Source organism: Melanostigma gelatinosum (assembly GCF_949748355.1).
Source record: "Melanostigma gelatinosum genome assembly, chromosome: 14".
Taxonomy (NCBI): Eukaryota; Metazoa; Chordata; class Actinopteri; order Perciformes; family Zoarcidae; genus Melanostigma; species Melanostigma gelatinosum.
The window spans coordinates 1,525,996-1,552,080 of NC_136647.1; the positions used below are offsets into that span (position 1 = coordinate 1,525,996).

Below are 26,085 nucleotides of genomic sequence, written 5' to 3' on the forward strand. Positions count from 1 at the left end.
AGCTGTACGTCCTGCCGTAGTGAATACCTGTTTATATACGTGTGTGTCTGAGAATACAGAGAATGTAATGAGATCTAGACTTGACAACCTTTTCTTTTCTTCATCACATGTTAATTTGAGTAATACTCCATGTTGAAGAGAGTAAACAAACGAGAGAACTCTCTGTGGAAAGGTGAGCCTCGTCGTGCTTGTCTGAGCACAGGTAATACCTGTCGAGCTCAGAGAGCGGAGGGATTCGCCAATGTTTGTATCCATGACACCACCTGTTGCCACAGCGACCGAGCTCCTCTGACGACAGTTTGCGGTTTAGCTCGCCGTCTCTTTTCTTTTCTCTCTCCTGTGTTTGTTCAGCACTTCACCTGGAGACAGACAGACGGTGGATGGACCTCTGATGTGATGCTGGTTGATTTGAATGTGCACAGAGTCTGTTGGCCGGATGATGGACGCTCACTTCTCTGCATGACGCTCGGCCTCAGCTGTGGCTCCTGCATTCTTTTGGGCGTTTAAAAGAGAACGAATCAGTCGGGATGCCGGTGCATTGTTGTGCAGAGGAACATCCTGAGTCGATGTCACCGTCGTCCTCCTTTTGCCACCTTTTCTCTTCGAGATAGAACAAAAGAAACCAGTGCAAACATGACAATCTCCCAGCTTGTCAGCGTGATAACTGAACTTTAAATGTCTTCCGTGGGAGCTTGAACGATGAACAAAAATCCAGAACGTACCTTCGTTCAGAAGCAGAGAAACACTTTGTCTCCATGATAGTGACTTATAGTTTGATATTATCTAGTTATGACCCACACCTGATGTGCGCGTGTGTGTGTGCGTGTGTGTGTGCGCGTGTGTGTGTGCGTGTGTGTGCGCGTGTGTGTGCGTGCGTGCGCGCGTGCGCGTGCGTGCGTGCGTGCGTGCGTGCGTGCGTGCGTGTGTGTGTGTGCGCGTGTGTGTGCGTGTGTGTGTGTGTGTGTGTGCGTGTGTGAGTGTGTGCGTGTGAGTGTGTGCGTGTGTGTGTGCGTGTGTGCGTGCGTGTGTGTGTGTGTGTGTCATGTCTAGAAACGTGTCCAAACATTCTGTTATTTCAACACTATGATTGTTTTCAAAGTTCTCCCGTCTCTCAGGGCGCTGACCCTCCACCGTGTACATAACTGTAGCTTTAGTTTCAACAGAACACTTTGTAAATATTTGTTTGGTTTTATTTCCTATTATAATATTAATATTTCTTCTTTTTTTTTAACTAATGGGATTTTAGATCGGTTGTATGTGAATGCTTGTTGAATTGTTTTTTGATACTCGTGTGTAAGAGAATTTATCAGTTTATCTACAAATTGATAAGAACAACAATGCATTTGTTTTCAGTTTGTGCAAGATGCTGCAATGAAATAATAAAAGGATTCATAAAATAATAGGTTTTTCATGTTTCTGTGGTCTTTGAGCTTGCAACTCTCAATTAATGTGAAAAGGGTCACAGTTCCCTCAGCTTTACGGAGCGCTTCAGCATCTTTCAGCTTCATGTTTTGGTTCTTCAGCCGGCGAATGTTCTGTTCTGATTCACTCTCACCGCTCTGGTCAACCAAAGAGCTCTGATCAACACATCGGAGAGTTCAACCACTGACTTCTGTTCAAAGCTCGGGAGTTGAACAATGAACTTGATTCAAACCAGGCGGCAGCCTCCGCTTCTGACGAGTGAAGCCGATGCTTCATGTGTTAAAGCTGCATTCTCTCTACTGTCCACCAGGGGGCGACTCCTCTGGTTGTATAGAAGTCTATAGAAAATGACTCTACTTCTCTCTTGATTTATTCCCTCAGTAAACATTGTAAACATGAGTTTATGTCTCAATCTCTAGTTTCAAGTCTTCTTCAATACAGCATGATGTTCATTTAGTACATTATGGTCCATTTAGAGTCACACAGACCATAAAGCAGGGGATGCTTTAGGGCGGGGCTACACGCTGATTGACAGGTCGACACCAGAGACGTATACGCCGTCTCTACGTCACTCCTCCTCTGTCCTTATATGGTCACTTCCTGTTCACTGGTTGCAAAAAAACCAAGATGGCGACGGCCGTTATTCAAGATGGCAAACTCGAGGCTTCATAACATCAGTCCATAAACTAATGGGTGACACCACCATGGCTATGTTTGATGAATTTTCATCAAACTTTTGAAATGTCGCAATAATTCTTTTTTTTCTCCATCAACTGGTTTCCAGCGAATGAATTCAGTTACGTGAGTCGTAGTTTGGTGAGAAGTTGGCGTTATACGCGACGCATCGGTGCGCGAGTCCACACGGGAAGAAAAGGTTGCAAACCGGAACTAAACATGGCTCAACCATCCAACCAACGGAGAGGGTTCTTCAGGAATTTGTTTCAACGGGGCAAGTTTAAATTTGTCTTTCTTGCCAGCTATTGTCAGCTCTCGCACGCAATGGAAATATCTGGGAAGCAGTCATGTGACTTAAATGCTCACTTCCGTCACAACAAAACCGTATCCCATTTAGCCGACAACTCTTTTTTGACGAAGGCAACCGAGCATAAAAGCATCTTTTTTGCAAATAAGAAAGTTCTATCGAATTTTGTCGTTTCAATGTAGCTTTTCTGATGCGATACTTCAAACATATACACATTAAAAATATGTCAACGGAAACACAGCCAGTGTCAGATGTGTGTTAGAATCTTTGGCATTGCTTTTAGTGGCGTCAGAGTTTAGTTGTCGATTGTGTGAGATATGAGTCACACATTTGCTCATCTTCCAAAGATTTGATTCTCACCAGGTTTTGTTGTTTTTCTTGCACGACTGCGATAACATTCTCTCTGTGAGGAGATAATAGATTGGGTCAAACATTAAAAAGAGAATATTGACAGTTTTTGACAAAAAAAAGGAAACGTAGGAAGCAGAGTTCATCGCTCCCCTGCGTCGACTGTTTTGAGCCGTTATGGCACGTTGGAGGCACCAGATTGTCTTTGCATGACGTGGCAGGTGAAAGGTAACCCCGCCGGCGGAGCGGCTCCGCTGGGGCTGCGTGACACAAAAGAACATGCCGGTTAGACGGGGAGGGGGGGGGGGAGACGCCAACAATTAAGCCAGAATAATAAGTCGCAGTATAAAAGGCATAAAGGCAGAGAGGGTGGAGTCCACCGCTGTGTTTTTACTGGCAGCGAATGTAATCATTATGTTACTTTGTGCCAAGATGCGTCAGCGGGGAGACTCAGAGATTTGCCTCATTCTCTGGGCCAACGCCCTCCATGTTAACACGGAATGTACTCTGCATGTGTGTCTCTTTGATCTACAGTACAGCTTGTGTGTTTTAACATACTTCATGTTTGTGTGTAACATGATGCAGAAGACATCCAACATATTTACAAAAAAGAGCTATATTCAAAACCGCATAGTTTATTAGCAGTGCATTACAAATGTAGCATGCATATGCAAACAAAAGCTAAATCTGCAGCCTGTCAATAATACCTTGATGTAGCACTGATTTGTTTTATTTAGTGTGCAACAGATAAGGGTACTGTGTCCCACAATGCAAAGCGCGATGGTCACAACAGGTTTTTACAATTTCCGTTCTCTATTTCATCACTAAATTCACTTTTAGAAAATGTATGGCAAACTAAAAATGTGTTCCAACATTCGAGGAGTTGTGAAGCTCCACAAACTGTCTTAAGATACCGCTTTCATAGACAAGAGGCTCTTATTTCCTGTTGACCGATGGTAGTCTGAATATCACAACTATGTCCATTAAAATATCCAATGGAACTACAATTCACCCACCGCAAAAATGCAAATAACGCAACATCTACTTGATGCACAGGCACAAGGTTCCCAGACGACGAACACTTTGAGTTCCTCTGAGAAGCCACAGTGAGGTCGACACTTCTGCTTTGGGTTAAAATCCTCGATGCAATAAAACTCTGTACAGACTGTCAATATTACATTTTGAAGTATTGAAAAGAGCAGATCAGACTTTTGCATATTTGCAACCGGTCCTGATGTTCGCAGATCGTGATGTTGGCAACAGGCTGTTCCCCTGCAGGTACAAGATGACTCACCTGTTAATCTGCCATCATTTGCTGTTTGTTTCTTTGGCCTCGTCTCCTGAACGTTCACCTGAGGGCTGGTGAAGCTCGCTGCTCATTCCACATCGCAGCAGTAAAACTCCTGTTAAAACTTGTCTCGAGGGTTCTGCAGCGCAGCCTGGAATCCTCTCTGTGGAGTTCAATCGCTGTCTGGAAACAGGCGCTGCAGCATGAAAGAGGCTTCGCTGTGGATGGATTGTGCAGTTGAACAGTTGATACAAAGGTTGAAAACAAAACGTACAAAAAACATCTTTTTACCGCTGTTAGTTTTTGAAAGTCGTGAGCACAGTGGAACTGTTTCTCAACATTACAGCATGGTGGAACTCGCAAGCTAACTAGCCAGCTGTCTGCTAGTTAGCTTGCTAGCTAGCTAATCCCACCATGCTAATGCTACACTGGTTGTAGAATATAAGTCAAACAAAGTTGTCACTTATCTGTTGATGGTAACGTGCTTTCCTACGCTGTGACAAAGCGTGTGGATGAAGATAAGGTTTTTTAATTGAACTCGTTTACTCTCTACGCGTCGGTACGTTACGCCGCTGCTCGAGTTAGTCGTTACTGTAAAACCTCAAAGAGAAACTGAAGACACGGTACAGCGCCCTCACGTAGAGTAGTAGTGTTTCACGCAGGTGGACGCTGCTTAACAAAGTGTTTGCAGACATTTGTTTTGCTTAAAACACATCATTTCCAGATCCAGTTCCTAGCGTAGTGCGTCTACCGTTCACCTCTCAAATGTTACTCTCATCTTTTACATTTTTGGCCAAAACGGAATGTGAAACCTGGATTGTTTCAAGTCGTCAACTATCTTTCATAAGACTATATTCAAGAGCATATGAATAAGTAAAAGAGTATCGTATATTTAGAGCAGTTGTACCAGCTGGTATGGTGAGAGGTGGTGAAGAGGTAATCCACCTGTACGGACTAAGACTGCTTTATTGTCGCCCTTTGTAGTCTTGGAATGATCTGCAGACGAGACTCACGCCAATCCCTCATCTCCTCCTCGGCCAGTTTCACACAAAAGTGAACAGAAGTTTTGACCCCAAACTGTTTAAACATGATTTTGTGACGTCTCGATGCCTCTTTACCTGTTTCTGTTCACCTCCTTTGCTGATGCACAGACTTCCGTTTCTACTCCACGTATTGATTTGTTTTCCATCGTGCATATCAACGTTCTTGTCCAGGTGACCATCGTAATCGAGATTGATTTTAATTGGTTTTACCTGAATAGAGGATGAATAAATGAATGGATTGTGTCATGTGACTTGTTGGCGAGTTTGTTGTGTCGGAGGACAGAAATAGAAGCTTAGTGTTATCTCAAAGATCTTCAAAGACACGAAGAGTATTCAGATCATTCCAACAATGTGAGCGTGACGTGAGAGTTCGACACTTCTATTTTAATTTTTCTCTGCAGGGACACTAACTATCTGAGCCCGTCAGAGGCAACAAGAAGAATATTTCGTGGACGTACGTTGATGGAGCGATTATGACACAAAAACATGAGATAATAGGCTCCAGGTTAAAGTTACCTATTGAGGTATCAGCTTTAACCTGAGCAGTCCTCCAATCAGCTGCAACGAGTGAAAACACCTGCGTGTGTGCAAACGATGTAAACTCAGTGGAATCAGGTGTGTGGGGACACGCAGGAGGCTGCAGCACAAACGATATGTCCGAATGAGCCGCGGGAGAATTGACATGAAGAAGAAAGGAGGGTCGTCAGAGAGGATTCAGATCAGCTGGTCTGACAGACTATTCTATAAGTTTGTGTCAGTCAGCCAGTCTCTTCTTCTCTCCTCTGGCCTCCACACGGTTGCTTTCAGGAGGCTTTGATCTGATTTCCTTTTATATTTTGATGTGAATCCTCTTCATGTCCCGGCTCCGGTGTTCTCTCCCGTCGTTGTCAGTCATTCAGAAAAACACTGTTTGACAAAAGTCCCAAATAATCAAAGTTGCTCAAACTGAAAAATACTCTTATTTCCGCACACTGATGTTTTTGTGATCTATCGAAAAAAAGCTTTTTAATTTTTGGTGACACTTATTTTACGAGTCTAATTCCAGAATTATTTCCTTAAACGTTCACAAGAAGTTTGACAGAAAGAACTCTTGTGAGACTTTGTTGCTGAGTGAAGGGGAACTCGAGGCCATGTTAGATTGGTGCGCCTTGATTTCATTTACTTTAATGTAACCGAGCGTCTTTTTGTTTTTCATATCCAGCCTTTATTGAAACTGGTTTTCCGCCTCGAGATCAAAGATATCTCCTTCAAGGGAGTCCTGGCCAAGAACAGCAGCAGCTCAGAGTTTCAACAGGAAACATGAACGCATGTCCAGCTGTTCAGCATTAGAACTTATCAGATGAAACATGTCTGGAAAGGGAGTCCTCGGATCGTTTTTATTGTTTTTCTTGGATCGCTTGTGCAGAAACCTCAGAAGCGAGAGTAGAGAATAGAAACTGGGTCAACGAGCTCTGAGGTCGGAGTGAGGATCCTTTGTCCTCGTGGTCGGACCGGTGTGGCTGACTTCAGGCTTTGTGTTTTAACCGTTTATATTTGCGACACAGTGCTGCTGGTGAAAGCTGCCTGCACAACATGCCAGCTGACACGTGAGGAGGTGGAAAAGGGAGAGCAGCCAACAGAGCTGTCAAAATAACCTCAGCGGCTGCAGACCGTCGCTCCGACACGAAGACACCAACCAAACCCACAAAGTGTCCGCTGAAGGATGACGCTCGGCCCTTGAGATCTACGTTCATTTACCTGTGAACAAATGAGGGTGCTTTGGGAGGTACAGATCAAGAGTTCCTCCTGCACGACTTGTACTAAAAAGACGGTGAACGGCATCAACGGGAGCCAACTTATAAATGCATTTACAGTCACACAGTAATACAGCAGACCTTATCACAATAAGACACTTCACTTGTTCTTTTACACATACTGTTTTATGAATCCTTCGAGGGAACATTCAGTTATTTTTACTTTGCACACATGGACCTGAAGGACAAGCGTGCTTAAACGTGCTTAAACATGCTTAAACGTGCTTAAACGTGCTTAAACGCGCTTAAACGTGCTTAAACGTGCTTAAACGTGCTTAAACGTGCTCAGGATGGAGCTCGGAGCAGTTTGGGTGTCAGGGAACCCGTCCAGCCGTCCAGTTCTTGGTCTGAGCTTGGACTTGACTCCAGTCGAGTCCTCACAAACTATGTCCTCGGTCCTCTGAAGAGTAGAAACGCTGTCTCATCACACGGCGGTAACAAAGAGGAAGCGTCCTCCTCATCAACGCCTGATTGACACACTTTGTGTTACAAATGTCCCACCTTGACGGCGTGATGTGCTCTGAAGTACAGATCGAATAATCTCACCTTTTGGGAGTTTTCTTCAGATAGTTGTGTGTCCCCATAGCAACAAAACTGTTAATAGCTGATTCAGCAACATGTGAAGAAGACATGACGACAGACATGTGAGTCGTTTAATTCACTTCACCAGCAGTGTTTCCACCTATTGCACATTTTGAAGTGTTGCATTAGAAAATGGAAATACTGGAAAAAAGCTTCCTCAATAACACATAAAAGTTAATAATGTATAGATATTAATATTGAAACATGACCAACAGCGTTTAGTTCAGTCTGCTGTGAGTGTTTGCAGCTCTCTGGCAGACATTTTGAACCCTTCATGAACTAAGTAAGTCCGCTTTTCTGCAGACTTCGCACAAGGGAATTACCCACAATTCATAGCAATGGGACGTTAAACACGGGGTTACCAGGGGAAGCATGGCGATGTAAACAGAGGACGGCACATGGGTGTTGAGCGTGGCACATTAAATCTACAGAAACATGAAAGACTTTTTTTTGTTGAAGCTTGTTTTGACATAAACGAGTATAATATTTGACAATTACGTCTCATTTCATAACACAAGTGAGGAGTAAGGGAGTAAAACATATAAACAAAGGTATTTTCAAGCCCTCAGTCCCTCACATTCAACCATTTACCAGGTGACGTCTCAAAGGTCATGACCCTGAGGGTTCAGGGTTCAGGGCTTTAGGGGGACTTTGGGATTGGGCCTTTTCTTTTGTTTCTGTGTGTAACTTCTTCTTCTACTGTGTTTACTGGTAGATTACAGCATGTGGGAGCCTATAACACCCACCTCTGACCAAACTACTAGCGGAGTTTATTCGCTCCACAATGGCCACTTCTTTCTTCGGTGACAAATCAAAAAAGCGCCTAAAGTTCTCTTGACAAACGGCAGTGAGCGGTTTGAAACCTGCCTGAACCAATGTGGGGCTGTCGTCCACTGGTGACAGTCCACTGAGTCACAGTGAGTGGGCTGGAGAGCCACAGAGAGTTGTCATTGGTTGCACAATTGTAATAAACCTAGATTTGGTTGCTGATACAACACAAGGTTAACTTTATCTGTCCAGTTCGTGTTTCCGTCAGCATTCCACTGTTTTATTAAATCATATCCTGCTCTTAGACTCTGCACAAACATCCTGAAGACTCCGCGAGTCTCTCCACTAAACTGTCGACACGGGTTTGGTTGCCTCAGAAAGAAGCGGGCAGTTCACCGGTGTCTTTGTTTCGCATGCCGCCAAATCACAAAGCGGCAAAGTTCTCGTTGTTTATTGCGCTTATATGGTCCGTGTGTCCGTCTCCGTCTGTGTCAATGCAACGACTGACGCCATGTGTTAATGATTGGCCTGATCATGACTGCAGGAGGCTAATAAAGCCAAGTCGTTTCATTCAGAGCCCCCCCCCCCCCCCCACACACACACACAATAAGAGCTGTTTATGACTATTCATGCACTTTATTCTCTCCGCTTTTTATTCATTAACCGAGTTTGATCTCCTGTTCTCCTTTTTGAATTGTGAATAAAGGAGCCTACGTTTCTTTTTGTTAACATAAGGTCAGTCACGCTTGAAGAGAATAAATAGCATTTTAAATGAGCTAGTTATTATGAATATTATATTTGTATGATTATTATATTTGTATTATATTTTTATTAGTATTATATTTTTATTTTATGTTTTTATTATATTTGTATGATTATTATATTTGTATGATTATTATATTTGTATTATATTTGTATTATATTTTTATTAGTATATTATTTTTATTTTATTTGTATGATTATTATATTTGTATTATATTTTTATTAGTATTATGTAATTTTATTTTATTTGTTTTTATTATATTTGTATGATTATTATGTTAGTATGAGTATTTTTTATGATTTGTATTTTATATTTGTTATTATTATTGAGATATTTCTGCGTCTTGAGTGTGGTGTTTGTGTCTTTGGTTCCATCCCTCTGTCCCGGTGCTCCCTCTCCTGGAGGACATCGCAACTCACTGCTTCAAGGTTCCACATTTATTTCAACAAATCTGTAATTCTTCCTTCTCAGAAAAACGTGTTTTATTCACACTGTAAAACAAAATAAATCTAAAAAGATGGATTTATTCCCAGGAGCTCCTCCATGATGATGAACCGGATCCTGACAGGAAGCATTCATTCATAATAAAGAATGCAGAAACGGCGTTAAATTGCACCAAAAACATGTTTTATTCTATAAAAGAAGGGGGAGGGGTCAAATAATCACAACTGTACAGGGAGAAACTGACTTTTAAACACTGAGTCACAGTATCAAAAAGCTCACGTTTTCCTCACTGATCTTTACACATTTGTTCTGTACAAATACAAAAAAACAAAAAATATTATTAATAATTGTATTATTATAATGATAACTGCATTGCACTGAGTAAATATAGTACTGGCCCATAAGTTACTGCATTCAATAGAAAATACCTAAAGTGTGTGATTTGCAGAGGCGAGTCGAGGCACAGACGACTCCTCAGTGAGCGCCGACCCCGCGAGCTCTCGCGAGGATCAAATGTCTCAACGTTCCCGCTTTGCACAAGAACAGAATATTTAGAAGAATCCGAGGAGGAAAACAGAAAACTAAAGACAGGATCGGGGAATAAACGCACGCGTCGGTCTCCCTGCAACACCGACACACTCGGTCTGAAGTGGAAGAACTCCGTGTGTGTGTGTGTGTGTGTAGAGAACAGCAGCGCTCTGCTGCTGAGCAGCGTGCGCGTGACGCGATCATCAACAACAGGTACACGAGGACCCAAAGGTGTGCTACGTGGGGCAAAACAAAGGATGCAAACATTGTTTTTACTTCCTGCAATGTCTGAACATCAATTGAGAGAAGTTTAATTGGAAACTGGATTTGTGAAGACTGTCGTGGGTCGTTTCCCGTTTCCTGTAAGAAATCAATGGAGAGCTGCGGGGGAACAGGAAGTCAGCATCTTGTGTTTAAACAGACTTCATTTCAGACGTCATGAACAGAAACACAGGGTGTAAAAACTGCTGACTCACTTCCTGGTGTTAGACTCGTTCCTGTAGCACTCTGTCAACAGTTTGGATATGTTCGAAAGATGAGTTTAAAAGCGACAATCAAATCTAAAATAACGACAAAAATCCACTAAATCTCACCAAAAATCCACTAAATCTCACATTTCACTGTGTATTTGTTGTGATATTTTAAATGAGGTCTGGTGCAGAAACGTGAAGCCCTGCTTTTAATAATAAACGGGTCCTTAATTCATAACCCCCCCCCCACCGCCTCAAACACACTGACATGCTCACCAACGTCACGAGTAGAAAACAGGAAGGCTCCTCTCCATGCAACACGTGTGCACAACACAAGTGGGGACGATTCTTTTTTTGTTTTTAAGAAACTACGAAACAAATGTCTCATTAGATCTGAACAGAAACGACACGATGGAACACATTTCATCAAACCAACAAGGAAGAAAGAAAGATGTTCACATTATCTAGTCAGTGTTAAAATAGAAAATTCACCGTTACATTTACTCTGCACTTTTTGATTATATACATTTATGTACATGGATCTATCTTAATCATGTCATTGTCCCTAATGTCTTTATCAACAGCTTACAAAAGAAAGACAATTGCAATCAAATGCAAATACTCTTCTAGAAAGATGTGCTTAGTAACGATTGTTTCTGTTTTAGTGGAGCGAGGGGGGTGGGTGAGAGAGGGGGGGGGGGGAGAGAGAGGGGGGGGGGGAGAGAGAGCGGGGGGGGGGGGGGGGAGAGATAGGGGGGGGGGGGAGAGAGAGGGGGGGGGGGAGAGAGCGGGGGGGGGGGGGGGAGAAGAGAGCGGGGGAACTCTTTTTGCAGTGCACAGAGTAAAAGCTGACCGGAACGCATCTTTCAGCTCAGGACATGAGGGGAGTGCTGTTGAGGTTTAACACAACAAAACGTCTTCATCAGGAAGTCGTTTGTTGAGGCTTTAAGAGTTGCTAAAAAACAAAACCGCTGTTGAAAGAGAATCTTCTGTTCTTGGCAAAGCAGTCTAAAAGCTTTTAAATCTGCTGTTTTTTTTTAATAAAATAAAGCAATGCAGCAGATTTTTGTCTCCAGATTAACATGTGCCAACACGGTAGCACGTTTGAACTTCCTGCTTTGGGTTTGGGAAGACACAGAGACGTCCTCTACAGAGAGCACGGCTCTCGGCTCTCTGGTTCTGGTTTGGCCCTCACAGATCGACTTCAGTTATTAAGGCTCGACGGGCAAGAGGCCAAACAACAAGTCCGAACACACACTCGTAAAAAATCTTACATTCTGATCATGTGTTTGCTCTCAAAACACACACACACACACACACACACACACACACACACACACACACACACACACACACACACACACACACACACACACACACACACACACACTCAGAAAAGCTCCCCTAATTCCTCTGCGCGAGAGTTTCTACTTGTAATCTTCAAACTATTGTGTCCTCTTTGTCTTTTCACAGCCTCACAACACAACAGAGGGTTTTAGAGGATTGCCATGTTGTTCAGAGTTCACACTGGCGGAGGAGGAGGAGAGGAGGAGGAGGAGACTGAAGGCCATATTTGATAAAACGACGCAAACAAAGCAAATACTGTAATCGAAGAGCGATCGGGAAGGTGTGTGCGGGGGGGGGGGCACGCAAACAACAATAGTTTGATTGATACATATTAGAACAAAAGTAATCTTTATAAAGTTCACAGTCTTGTAGCTCCCTGTACCAGGAGAGAGAGGAGGGGGGGGGGGTATCTGTTTGATGTCACTTCAGCTGCTGAGAGAGGCTCACCCGCACACACACACACACACACACACGCACACACACACACACACACGCACGCGCACACACGCGCACACACACGCACACACACACACCGCACACACACACACAGCACGCACACACACACACACACTGACTCGGAAGCCTTCACCTTCAAGAAACGTCTCCAAACGTTTTGCTTTGTTTCGATCCTTTTTTATAAAACAGGAAGTTGCAGGTCGCTGGTGGACTGACGGATGGATGATCAAGAGAACGTCCACCCTGAGCACCAGCTTTTTTATTTTGGGCTCAGGACCTCTGGGTCGAGGATTAGAGATGGGAACTGAATTTTAATACTTTACTTTTTTTGGTTTTGGTACCAACCGAAATGTGTCCACAGCGCGAGCGCGTATCAAACCTCTCGCTGTCTTATTGAACTATCCTATTGATCAGATGGCTGCGATGTAGACCGATCGCGCTGAGCCACAGTTCAAAGTGGAAAGGCTCGCAGAGAAAGGCAAAGGTCTTGTTCCTGGAGAAGGTTCCTGTGGAGAGAGGGCTCCAAGAAATCCTATCAACGATGACATTCTGACTGAGTCACTCTGGACACCAACAGACTGACGTTTGAGCAGCTGAAGTGACATCAGCCACTCTTCAAAAACACTCCTCTTCCTCCTCTTCCTCCTCCCCCCTCCTTTGGATGGATCCTTCTCTGTCGGGGGAGGAGACGTCTTGTGTGACCGCTGGAGTCGGAGGGCGGGAAGGGTGTGTGGGGGGGGGGATCTGTTGGATGGACGGTGATGATGATGATGATGATGATGATGATGTGTTGAAACACACACGGTAAAAATCCCAACTTCTACTGTCACACACACACACACACACACACATTCCTGATATTCCTGCAGTTTCAAGATGAAGAATGAGGAGGATGATGAAGGAGGTACGGTGTCCTTTTCTATCGGCTGCAGGAGGTGAGGCTCATGGGGGGGGCACTGGTACAGACGTGCTGTGAGGGATGTGAAGGGCGGAGAGGTTGGCTTTGGTACAGAGTTCACATCATGACGTGGCGGCGGCGGTGCAGGGAGAGGTGGTCGGACCGGGGAGAAGGAGCGGTCGCACTCAGTGCAGCGGAAAGGTTTGATTCCCGTGTGCTTGCGGAAATGCCGGGTGAGCTCGTCGGAGCGGGCGAAGCGCCAGGTGCAGCCCTCCCAGGTGCAGTGGTAGGGTTTCTCTCCTGGAGGAAGCAGGAGACAAGGAGACGAGTTAAGGGGAGAGGACAGAGGAAGGGAGGGATGCTGGTGGAAACAAAAGTGCACGAGTGATTCTCCGGGAGGAATTTTACGAAACGTTTATTTATTTTTGACTTTTCCTGGTTTTGCATCACAATACAAACCTTGACTGGATGTTTTCAGGAAAGAAAGATAATAAAATGAAATTTGCAAAGTGTTGGTCGGTCAGTAATGAGGGGGAGCTGCTCCTTCAAACCTGTTTTAAATGTGCCGGCGGTCTCACCTGTGTGTATCCTCCGGTGGGCTTTGAGGTGGGAACTCTTGGTGTAAACCTTTTTACAGCCTTCGTAGTCGCACATGTGGATCCGCCTCCTCTTGATGTCTGGAGAATCTGGATCGACGGGCTCCAGGTCCATGACCGACCTGAAGGAGGCAAAAGGGAAAAGGAGTGAGTGAAGACAGAAAGCATCTCCGTGAGCTTTTGGGACAATCACACTTTAATACTTTCATAGCAGTGCAGAAAATAGTTTGAGATGTTTCATTTCTAATAACTACATTTAGACGTTTAGTTTAGGTAAATGTCTCTTCAGTGTATTTGCGTTGGTCACAGTCAGCTACAAACCAAACTGAAGTGGTCTTTATCAAAAAGGTTTATTCTTATTATGTTTATCTGCAAATATTTTCTCATCAGATTTAGTTAAGTCATTTTTTCTTTGCACTTCTTTCCTCCCAGAGTTCATCTTTGTGTCATTGTATCCATATGTGTAAATATGCTTTGATTGAATACAATGTCGACCTGTAGTTCAGCTTTCACACATTGAACCAGGTGTGTCTGGTGCAACCGGTCACATGACTGCACTGTGTCTCCTCATTGCACAACAGAACAAACACGACCCCCGTCAGGTGTGTTTGAAAGTGACGTTTGGGGGCCACTGGGGGGCGTCAGAGAGTTACGTTCAACAGCTTCCACTTCAGCATGTCTCTCTCTCTCTCTCTCTCTTTAATTCCTTCAGCTCACCTGTTTTTTATTCCCTTCTTTCCTCAAAGCAACAAAAGAGAAAATCTGAACTAAATCCATCCATTCTTTTCTCTTCATGTCATTCTTCTCTCTCTCTCGCTAACATTAAATTCATATTCAGAGTTTTCTCTTCTGTGATTTAATTACTTATTTAAAGTTGATTTTACATTAAAAAAACAAGCCTTCATAGCATTTTACAAGGAGGTGTGACGGCAAACTGCATTACGAAACCATGTTTACACCCCAGTTCTGGGAAAACCCTGCCCAGCAGCGCGCACACACACACACACGCGCCACACACACACACACACACACACGCACACACACACGCACGCCACTAGATTACAGCAGTAGGCTAACCGTCGATGTCCACACCCTGGATTTCAGTTTGCAGCCAGGCGGCCTCGCCTACTGGGTGTGGCAGCAGCTCTGTCCTGATTTTACTAAGAAACACACACACACACACACACACACACACACACACACACACACACACACACACACAGCACACACACACACGTAATATAAGTGTCCAGTCATGGCAGCGCTGCAGTAATGTAATTGGGCAGCAGGGGAGGGAGGTGATCCACACAAAGACCGCATTTCCCACAAACCCTGCTGCGCACTCGTGCCTCTCTCTCCTGTCGACTCCTTTCACGGACTTCACACTGAGATGACGTCACACATGCTTCAACTGAGCTGTTTTCTTACAAACTAGCAACATTGTTCATCGTTGGTTTTTTTGTGTAAAAAGGCTCATCTGCCGAGAGACACGAGACGACTGCAGAGAGACACGAGACGACTACAAGGAGACACGAGACGACTGCAGATACACGAGATGACTGCAGAGAGACAATACCTACAGAGAGACAGGAGACGACTGCAGAGAGACAAAACCACTACAGAGACACACGAGACAACTGCAGAGACACAAAACAACTACAGAGACACACGAGACGACTGCAGAGACACAAAACAACTACAGAGACACACGAGACGACTGCAGAGACACAAAACAACTACAGAGACACACGAGACGACTGCAGAGACACAAAACAACTACAGAGACACACGAGACGACTGCAGAGACACAAAACAACTACAGAGACACACGAGACGACTGCAGAGACACAAAACAACTACAGAGACACACGAGACGACTGCAGAGACACAAAACAACTACAGAGAGACACAAGACGACTGCAGAGACACAAAACAACTACAGAGAGACACGAGACGACTGCAGAGACACAAAACAACTACAGAGACACACGAGACGACTGCAGAGACACAAAACAACTACAGAGAGACACACGAGACGACTGCAGAGACACAAAACAACTACAGAGACACACGAGACGACTGCAGAGACACAAAACAACTACAGAGAGACACAAGACGACTGCAGAGACACAAAACAACTACAGAGAGACACGAGACGACTGCAGAGACACAAAACAACTACAGAGACACACGAGACGACTGCAGAGACACAAAACAACTACAGAGAGACACAAGACGACTGCAGAGACACAAAACAACTACAGAGAGACACAAGACGACTGCAGAGAGACACGAGACGACTGCAGAGAGACACGAGACGACTGCAGAGAGACACGAGACGACTACAGTACAGAGAGACACGAGACGACTACAAGGAGACACAAAACAAGAACAGAAAGAGGCTGAACTATAAAGTCTGGATGCACGTTGAATCTGAGCACCTGTTGTCAAACAACTAGCAGTCTTCTTCTTCTGCTCTTTTAATGCCACGCCTAAGTAATATGAGCTGTGCATAAGATGCAACACTTTCAGAGTTTAATACGTCTCAAATACCCTCCACTTCAGGTTTTCTTTTTCATTTACATCCGTTTGTGTTATTTCAACGTCTTCTTTTATTGTAACGCACTTTGTGCAGCATTTCTTGGTGCTAAACAGATAAGATGTATCATCATCATCATCATCATCATAATGATGCAGCTGCACATGCTCTGATGCTGCCACTCACCCGGCGTCGAGGCTCTGGGCGCTGAGGGAGGCCGATCCGGACTCCGTGCCGCTCTCCGCATCGCTGTCGCTCTGATACTCCACCGGAGACGTTGAACCTGGCTTAATGCGAACTGCAGAGAGGACGGACAGAAGACCGGGTCAAATAGAAGGATGGGGGAAATAGAAAGATTTGAAATGTTGAGCGTGAGAAAAGAGATGAACCAGTGAATGGAATTTGGAAAAAGGAAGAAGTGAGAGAATAGAGGAAGAAGAGGAGGGGAGGAAACAGCAGGGGGTGAATGGCTTCTTCACAGAGATGCCTGGATTCCAGCATCTTAGCACGACAAAGCCTTGGTGCGTGTGCGTGTGCGTGTGCGTGTGCGTGTGTGTGTGTGTGTGCGTGTGTGTGTGTGTGCGTGTGTGTGTGTGTGTGTGGGTGCGTGTGTGTGTGCGTGTGTGTGTGCGTGTGTGTGTGTGTGTGGGTGCGTGTGTGTGTGCGTGTGTGTGTGTGTGTGTGGGTGTGTGTGTGCGTGTGTGTGTGTGTGTGTGTGTGGGTGTGTGGGTGTGTGTGTGGGTGTGGCCGGCTAGGCTGCAGTGTTGATGGCTCACATTTGTGGCCGTACCTCGTGCTGGAATTCTGTGCACGTCTCCTCTTTCTCAGAAATAGTGAACATGTTTCATTCGGAGCCAGAAGAAGACGGAAGTGAACAGATGTTAATGAAACCATTCAGCAGGACTCGTAGATGATGTGAAGGAGAACTCTCTGGAGGACATCAGAAGCTTTCACAAACACTCCCAAATGTCCCAAGAGGAAGACTTGAAGATGTGGTCTCGCTTTTTGAACCATGAGAGAAACTGCTCAAGATATCTCCTGTTGAATGCTGGGTAAATTCAAATGATTGTCCACTTCACGTCTGCTAACGTGCAGAGGGAGCGCTGGATCAGAGGATCCCACACCGGGATTATGAAAGCTGCTCTCATCAATCGTTTCATGGAGCAGAGTCTTTAAGTGCTTTTATTATATCACATCTGAGGTGAAACTGGATCATATATTGTTTGATATTGGTTATTACAAAGACCAGCTCACAGCCATCACAAAATATGCAGAGCGACCGGTGTTTCAGGTGAACGGGTGAAGTGGTGACTTTCAGTCGAATGCGTCCGTGTTTCTCTTGGTGTAGATAATAAACATAAATCTGTCTTCATCATTGATTTAAGGCTTTCATGCGACGGACACTGAGATTCATCAGTTCACAGTTCACTCGTTAAACCCAGTGTTTAGTCTTCAGACCACAGCTTAGCAGTTTCAGTCACATGTCAGTCGGTTTTATAAGTTTTAGTTGCTGAAAAGAAGACGTTACATTTGAATCAAAATGTTTTTTACAAACTTATTTTACTGAAGATTGTATCACATCATCATCTGATGAAAAAGACAAATGAAAGGATGAAGAACTCTTTCTCAAGAGATCAATACTACGTGATACATCACTGGGAACTACTGGATGAACCGTGTCGACTGTATTTTATGAGTGAATCAAGTCACAGCTCTGAGTCTCGTTCTGTTCATGAACACAGACAGTTGGACCGTCTATGATTCCTAACATGGAGTCTGTTGTTCCGGAGTCCGGACACGTGTAATAATCAACACTTATTGATCCGAGGATCGATATTTGGTCTAAAAACATAATGAATGAAATCAAAAGTGCCCTCCTTCCTCCTCCTCTTCCTCCTCTTCCTCTCGGTCTCTCTGCAGGAATGTGGCAGAGCGGGGGGGGGGGGGGGGGGGGGGGGGTGATGCAGGGAATTTGGGTGGAGTCTCTGTGTGTGTGTGTGTGTGTGTGTGTGCGCGCGTGTGTGCGCGTGCGTGTGCGCGTGCACGTGTGTGTGTGTGTGTGTGTGTGTGTGTGTGTGTGTGTGTGTGTGTGTGTGTGTGTGTGTGAGAGAGAGAGAGCTGGTATGGAGAGGGTCACACAGCAAAAGAAGTGGTCTTTGTCTCTGGAGACAATTAGTACCCCTCCCCCCGTCTCCTCTCCTCTGGACCCCTGTACCCTCTCCTCCTCCTCCTCCTCCTCCTCCTCCTCCTCCTCCCTCACCCCCACCTCCATTCTGTGTCTACCTATCCAGCTCCTCCCACACAACTCCAAATGAATGGAGAATGTCAGTTGCTCGTTCGCTTTAAAGTACCGAAGTTCCTGTTTCTCCCCCCTCACTCATCCACCCCCTCACTCATTCACCCCCCTCACTCATTCACACCCTCACTCATTCACTCCCCTCACTCATTCACCCCCTCACTCATTCACTCCCCTCACTCATTCACCCCCTCACACATTCACCCCCTCACTCATTCACTCCCTCACTCATTCACCACTCATTCACCCCCCTCACTCATTCACACCCTCACTCATTCACTCCCCTCACTCATTCACCCCCCTCACTCATTCACTCCCCTCACTCATTCACCCCCTCACACATTTACCCCCTAACTCATTCACTCCCTCACTCATTCACCACTCATTCACCCCCTCACTCATTCACACCCTCACTCATTCACTCCCCTCACTCATTCACTCCCCTCACTCATTCACCCCCTCACTCATTCACTCCCCTCACTCATTCACCACTCATTCACCCCCTCACTCATTCACACCCTCACTCATGCACTCCCCTCACTCATTCACCCCCTCACTCATTCACTCCCTCACTCATTCACCACTCATTCACCCCCTCACTCATTCACTCCCCTCACTCATTCACCCCCTCACTCATTCACTCCCCTCACTCATTCACCCCCTCACTCATTCACCCCCTCACTCATTCACCCCCTCACTCACATCTTTACTCTCTGCACGAGCTCAGAAGCTGAGAAATGCACGGGGAAAACGTTACGTCTACGTCTACGTCTGATCGTGGCACTGCTCCTGTTTCACGCTGTCATCAAATCCAACAACGAATGGCGATGAAATCGACACAAACAAGTGCGGAATCGTCCTTTTCTTAAAGAGCAGCCGGTGGATTGCAGCGCATGAGGATGTTGCTGTTGGTGTGGTTACTGAGACGAGCTGCTCTTCAGCCTGCTGTTCATCACTGATACACCTGCTGATATTCAGACTCTTTGTGTCTGTAGGTTTATCCTAAATTCACCAAACGTTGCCATTAGATAATGCCTCATTTGCATATTCAAACATAACATCTAATAAAACTTGTAATCTCAAAGATATTTGTCTTAACATCAACAATCAACTGGTGAAGCTTCACGGTGATAACTGCACTTGAACTGGTAGAACTACACCGGTCCAAAAAGCACATTTACACTTCCAGCTCAACACATTCTCATCCCGACTACTTTTGAAATGCATGCTGGGAAATAAAGTAATTCAAGACAAAGTGAAGGAAGTCAAAAGTGTAGATCCCAACAACGCTGTGTGACACAAGAACTCCCGACGCTGACGAGGTCAAACGTGCCGGGTCGGTTTGTGTGCTGGACTTTCTTCCACTCGTTCGTTTGGATCAGAGCCGAACTAAACGCACTTTACAGACGGACTTTCCTGCAGTTTCTCAAAAGGGGCGGAGACCTGGTTTTGCCAGCTTGCCAGAGCAAACGTGCAGCTTCAACTGATGTTTACTCAGGGATGGAGTCCACCTCATTTAACCCTCGCACCGCTGCTTAACGCCAATCGACACGACGACAGCATGAAGCCACCGGGTCTTTAGTATCGATCACCTTTTCTCACACGATGGACCAGTAGTTACTCAGTAACTATCTAAGAGACATCAAGAGACTTGAATCAGCTGTTGAGCTGCTGACAGACGTCAGTCGGGAACATTTTACTTCAACATCTGTGACATTTAGACGAGTTTCCTCATTTAGAAGCGAACATCAATCATCCGCCTTTCCACAACGACGAAGACGAGACGGCAGGTCGAACACATCACGAACCACAAACACACGACAAGTAATACTACGGGTAGTACAAGTAATACTACGGGTAGTACAAGTAATACTACGGGTAGCACAAGTAATACTACGGGTAGTACAAGTAATACTACGGGTAGCACAAGTAATACTACGGCTAGCACAAGTAATACTACGGGTAGTACAAGTAATACTACGGGTAGCACAAGTAATACTACGGGTAGTACAAGTAATACTACGGGTAGCACAAGTAATACTACGGGTAGCACAAGTAATACTACGGGTAGTACAAGTAATACTACGGCTAGCACAAGTAATACTACGGGTAGTACAAGTAATACTACGGGTAATACAAGTAATACTACGGCTAGTACAAGTAATACTACAGGTAATACAAGTAATACTACGGCTAGTACAAGTAATACTACGGGTAGTACAAGTAATACTATGGCTAGCACAAGTAATACTACGGGTAGTACAAGTAATACTACGGGTAATACAAGTAATACTACGGCTAGTACAAGTAATACTACAGGTAATACAAGTAATACTACGGCTAGTACAAGTAATACTACGGGTAGTACAAGTAATACTATGGCTAGCACAAGTAATACTACGGCTAGTACAAGTAATACTACGGGTAATACAAGTAATACTACGGCTAGTACAAGTAATACTACGGGTAGTACAAGTAATACTACGGCTAGCACAAGTAATACTACGGGTAGTACAAGTAATACTACGGGTAATACAAGTAATACTACGGCTAGTACAAGTAATACTACGGCTAGTACAAGTAATACTACGGGTAATACAAGTAATACTACGGGTAATACAAGTAATACTACGGGTAGTACAAGTAATACTACGGGTAATACAAGTAATACTACGGGTAATACAAGTAATACTACGGCTAGTACAAGTAATAATACGGGTAATACAAGTAATACTACGGCTAGTACAAGTAATACTACGGGTAGTACAAGTAATACTACGGGTAGTACAAGTAATACTACGGCTAGCACAAGTAATACTACGGGTAATACAAGTAATACTACGGGTAATACAAGTAATACTACGGGTAGTACAAGTAATACTACGGCTAGCACAAGTAATACTACGGGTAGTACAAGTAATACTACGGGTAATACAAGTAATACTACGGGTAGTACAAGTAATACTACGGCTAGTACAAGTAATACTACGGCTAGCACAAGTAATACTACGGGTAGTACAAGTAATACTACGGGTAATACAAGTAATACTACGGCTAGTACAAGTAATACTACGGGTAATACAAGTAATACTACGGGTAATACAAGTAATACTACGGGTAATACAAGTAATACTACGGGTAGTACAAGTAATACTACGGGTAATACAAGTAATACTACGGGTAGTACAAGTAATACTACGGGTAATACAAGTAATACTACGGGTAATACAAGTAATACTACGGCTAGTACAAGTAATAATACGGGTAATACAAGTAATACTACGGCTAGTACAAGTAATACTACGGCTAGTACAAGTAATACTACGGGTAGTACAAGTAATACTACGGCTAGTACAAGTAATACTACGGCTAGTACAAGTAATAATACGGGTAATACAAGTAATACTACGGCTAGTACAAGTAATACTACGGGTAGTACAAGTAATACTATGGGTAGTACAAGTAATACTACGGGTAGTACAAGTAATACTACGGCTAGTACAAGTAATACTACGGCTAGTACAAGTAATACTACGGGTAGTACAAGTAATACTACGGGTAGTACAAGTAATACTACGGGTAGTACAAGTAATACTACGGGTAGTACAAGTAATACTACGGGTAATACAAGTAATACTACGGCTAGTACAAGTAATACTACGGGTAATACTACGGGTAATACAAGTAATACTACGGGTAGTACAAGTAATACTACGGGTAGTACAAGTAATACTACGGACGACACGAGGAAACCAAACAAACAGTCCGACTGAGTGGCAGAACGAAGCGCGCATGGCGATATGTTGCGATGGTGAAGGATCAAAATATACAGTTTGATGTAATTATTTGATGAATGCAAGTAGCGATAAAACGCAGCTTTCTCTTAATATCCTATTGCAAACTTAAACAACTTAGAAACATCCGCTTGTAAACTCTGTGGCGGAGGACGGTTGATTTTGGACAGCGACGTCGTCAACCGTCACCTTTCATTCTCTGCAGGCGTCACCTGATCGCCTGATTGTACCGCGCTGCTCTCGGCCAGTTAACCTTTACAATAATATACCGTTTTGCCGTCCGTATGTGTGTGTAGATAATTATTTTAAAACTATATTCTCTTGGCCCTGTGCACAGCTGGTACTAACGATAACGAACGGGGGCCAATTTACCCACAATTCAATGCCACAGTTGGCCACATGGAGCATAAATATCAACGCCAGTCTGCCAGCTATGATTCTTCATAAAGAGGAATCCAACAGCATCCTTCTGGAGGTTTTCATGGTGCCACTCACTGGATCCTTCTGAGCGCCCGTCGCTCCCGATGAGCGGCACCGTGATGGCCGCCGTGGCGACGCCGTCGGTAGACATGGTGGTGTAGACGACGGGCAGCGACTGCACCACCACGGGGATGGTCTGGAGCTGGCCCACCTTGCTGGGCATGCTGACCGAGGGGATCGTGTGGATGACGTGGAGGATCTGCTGGCCCCCGGCGCCCTGAGTGGCCAAGATGGAGCCCGGAGAGAGGACCTGGAGCGGAAGAGGAAGGATGTGATTAGTGGCCTTCAACCTCTCAAAGTTCAGCGTACCAGTGGAGGTAGCGAGTCGTTACCATGGAGCCTATGGCATGCATCGCAGAGGGGGATCGATATGGCCGACAGGCCGGGCTGGATCATGACCCCCGCTGGGCGCGGGGTTGACTGTGATGGTCGTCGTGGAGGCGGGGGAGCGAAGAGGGGCGGGGCTTGTTGAGCGACAGGTCGACGGGCTCGGTCTGGTCCTCGGCCGGGCACGGCTCCGGCGAGGACGGCTCCGTCTTGCAAACCGGCTCCGTCTTCACCTTCAGGTCTGTCGGCTGCGAGCAGTCGTCACCGACGTCGGCCCGCTGGAGGAGGAACAATGAGAGACGTTTAGAAAGCAAAAGGACAAATATTATATAATATAAAGAACGCGCAGTAATTCGTAGAAATCACAAGAAATGACGACGTAACTTGCAACCTTCAGTCACGGCAGTTTGGTAGTTAGTTCAACCCAAACGACCGTCTCTTCCTGAAGCGAACTAACTGGGTTTGTTGCCTGAACCTCAGTGAGTTATGCACAAGCGGACACGAAAAATGAGAAGTAACTCATCGTAAGATGTCATGTATGAGGATACGTTGCAGGCAGTGGATGGTAACTCTTTATTCTCATTCTTAGAGGACAGCATTTCATTTGCAAGCTGAGGTATTCGTTGGACTGATGTAATCACGGCTAAGTGAAGCGTGCCGAAAGAAACGCATGCTGCTCGATTGTTTGGGAAGCCAGCAGGAGCCGCACAATCCTCCAAAACACCGATGGATTCATTCTTCTTCTCTCGTGAGATCGAGCTCTGACACAGCAGCGCATCCGTCTCTGCCTTCACTCACCAGACTGGCAATGGATGCAATGGCAACACATGTTCATATATATTCATATAAAGTCAAACAAAAACATCTGCTGACGCTGCTTTCAGCCGTTCCAGCTGGAAAAATTGACATTTTGAAACAGAACTAAAAATCCATCTATTGAGTCTGCTTTTATCTCGTGTTTTTATCGATATAGTTTATCATTACATCGGTTTTAGTATTCATACACATTTCATTTTATTTTCATATCGTCGATCATTCGTAAAGCACTTTGAATTACATTTGATTGGTTCAATAAATACAACTTGATTGATTGATTGTTAAACTCTCAAAGATACAAGCCTGCATAAGCATGAAAACGAAACTCAGGAAGAGAAGTGAACTACAACTCCCAGGATGCATGTTGGAGCGCACAGTTCTGCTGCATGTGCAGCTAACGGAACAGAGAGCGCTACAGATCACACCTCGTCTGATCAGACATTCTCAACTCGCTACCGCTCTGATTTCACCTCACTGCACTGCTGAGGCTCATGGGTATTGTAGTATTTTAGAGTCTCAGAAACAGCAATAATCATATTGTTAAATCATCCGTGAGAATCCCGTGTTTCTCTGTTGAGGAATATTGAGCATTAATAAAGTACGACTCAACGCGCTGAATATCTTTGAACTGAAGATCAGTTTGTAAAGTTTGCAAACTGATCTTCAGATGCTTTCAGATAACTTGCATCAGGTCTTTTTCACACGACGCCCTAGTTCTCCTCAGCCTCCTCCTCGCCTCTCCAGCCACCCAGGGCTCAGCTGCCATGTCGCTGGAACGCACCGAACAATGGCTGCTGTGTGGGACTCCGGGGGGAGGAGGTGGGGGAGAGAAGAGAGAGAGAGAGAGGGAGAGAAGGGCTGGATGGGTATGGAGAGAGACTGGTACTGATTAAGAGAGAGAGAGTAAAAGAAAGAGGAGAAGTGAAAGAGAGACGGTAGAAATGGAGGGAGGGAGGGAGGGAGGGAGGGAGGGAGGCTCCCCTACGCCCTGTTATCGGGTCACACAGTTCAGCTGGAGGCCCGGCTGTGTGCAAATATAAAGGTTGGTAAACACCAGTCTGCAATCGTTACACATGCAAATCAGCAGCTTTCAGCAGGATGTGCATGTTTTCAGGAGGACTGATTATAGACGGACCACCTTTGTTGTCGAGGTCTCGTTATTCTGACACCTTCTCGTGTCCAAGAACTCCCCGACGTGTGCTTCTAATGCAACTTATCTTCGAGAGGAACAACCTGCAGCACACTGGGCTGAGGTAAGGAGGAGTTAAAGGAAAGGAAAGGAGAGACAGAGCAAACAAACACACAGAACCCCGGTGAGGAGGAATTTTAAGAAGCTCGACAAATGGGTGAGGGGGGAGAGAGGGGGGGGGGGGGCAGAGAGAGGAGACGAGGAGAGGAGGATCAGCAGGCGTAAAAAAGGAAGCAAGGCCGTAACGTGATTATAGAGACAGCCACAAAAAAAATGAAGTGTGAAAGAAGTGAGGGAGCGGATGAGGAGAGAGAGAGTGGGAGGGAAAGGCCTAGCGTTGCCATGGAAACTGGGAGCTATCAGCTGACTCCATGTTTTTCCACTCCTTCCCCACCCAGTTCATCTTTCCATCACCCTCCTCTCTCTCTCTCTCTCTCTCTCTCTCTCTCTCTCTCTCTCTCTCTCTCTCTCTCTCTCTCTCTCTCTCTCTCTCTCTCTCTCTCTCTCTCTGCTCAGATTAGACCCACAACTCGAAAATCCCCCAAAGAAGAAGAGAGGATGTAAAGAAAGCTGTGATCTGAGAGACAGAATGAGGAAAAAGGGAAACTTTCAGATTAAAGGGAATTAAAAACTAAACTTTCTTTGACACTCTTCAGAATGTGATGAAAACATTTAACTGATAGATATCACTATGAACCTTCACCAGTTCATTACTGTGTTTTTCTGACATGACATGTTTAAATATGCAAATGAGGCATTATGTCACAAACAGACACAGTAGTGAAATAAATCTTTCTACGTGTGGAAGCTAAATAGACCACAATCTCTAAATTGACCAGTGCATAAAAACAATGTCTTTGATTTAACAGAAGTACTGCAGCTCTGCTGTGTGGCCCCAGAGGAACCTCTACATGTG

The 26,085-nt window shown here is 44.9% G+C and overlaps 2 protein-coding genes across 2 annotated transcripts in view; one reads left to right on the forward strand and one right to left on the reverse strand.

Annotated features, from left to right (window-relative positions):
• The window catches only part of klf5l (Kruppel like factor 5 like), a 25,036-nt gene extending 23,674 nt beyond the window's left edge, over positions 1-1,362 (forward strand). Inside the window, exon 4 of the mRNA XM_079283715.1 lies at positions 1-1,362. This exon is cut by the window's left edge and continues 570 nt beyond it. The gene's annotated coding sequence lies outside the window, so the exon portion shown is untranslated.
• An 11,752-nt stretch (positions 1,363-13,114) lies between these two features.
• klf8 (Kruppel like factor 8) overlaps positions 13,115-26,085 on the reverse strand; it is a gene marked incomplete at its 5' end in the record, with an annotated part of 29,267 nt that continues 16,296 nt past the window's right edge. The window contains 9 exon segments of the mRNA XM_079283287.1: positions 13,115-13,297; positions 13,299-13,432; positions 13,711-13,850; positions 16,454-16,565; positions 22,853-23,087; positions 23,170-23,199; positions 23,201-23,233; positions 23,235-23,295; positions 23,297-23,442. Of these exon segments, the coding sequence (XP_079139413.1) occupies positions 13,250-13,297; positions 13,299-13,432; positions 13,711-13,850; positions 16,454-16,565; positions 22,853-23,087; positions 23,170-23,199; positions 23,201-23,233; positions 23,235-23,295; positions 23,297-23,442 (939 nt within the window). The 3' untranslated portion in view covers positions 13,115-13,249.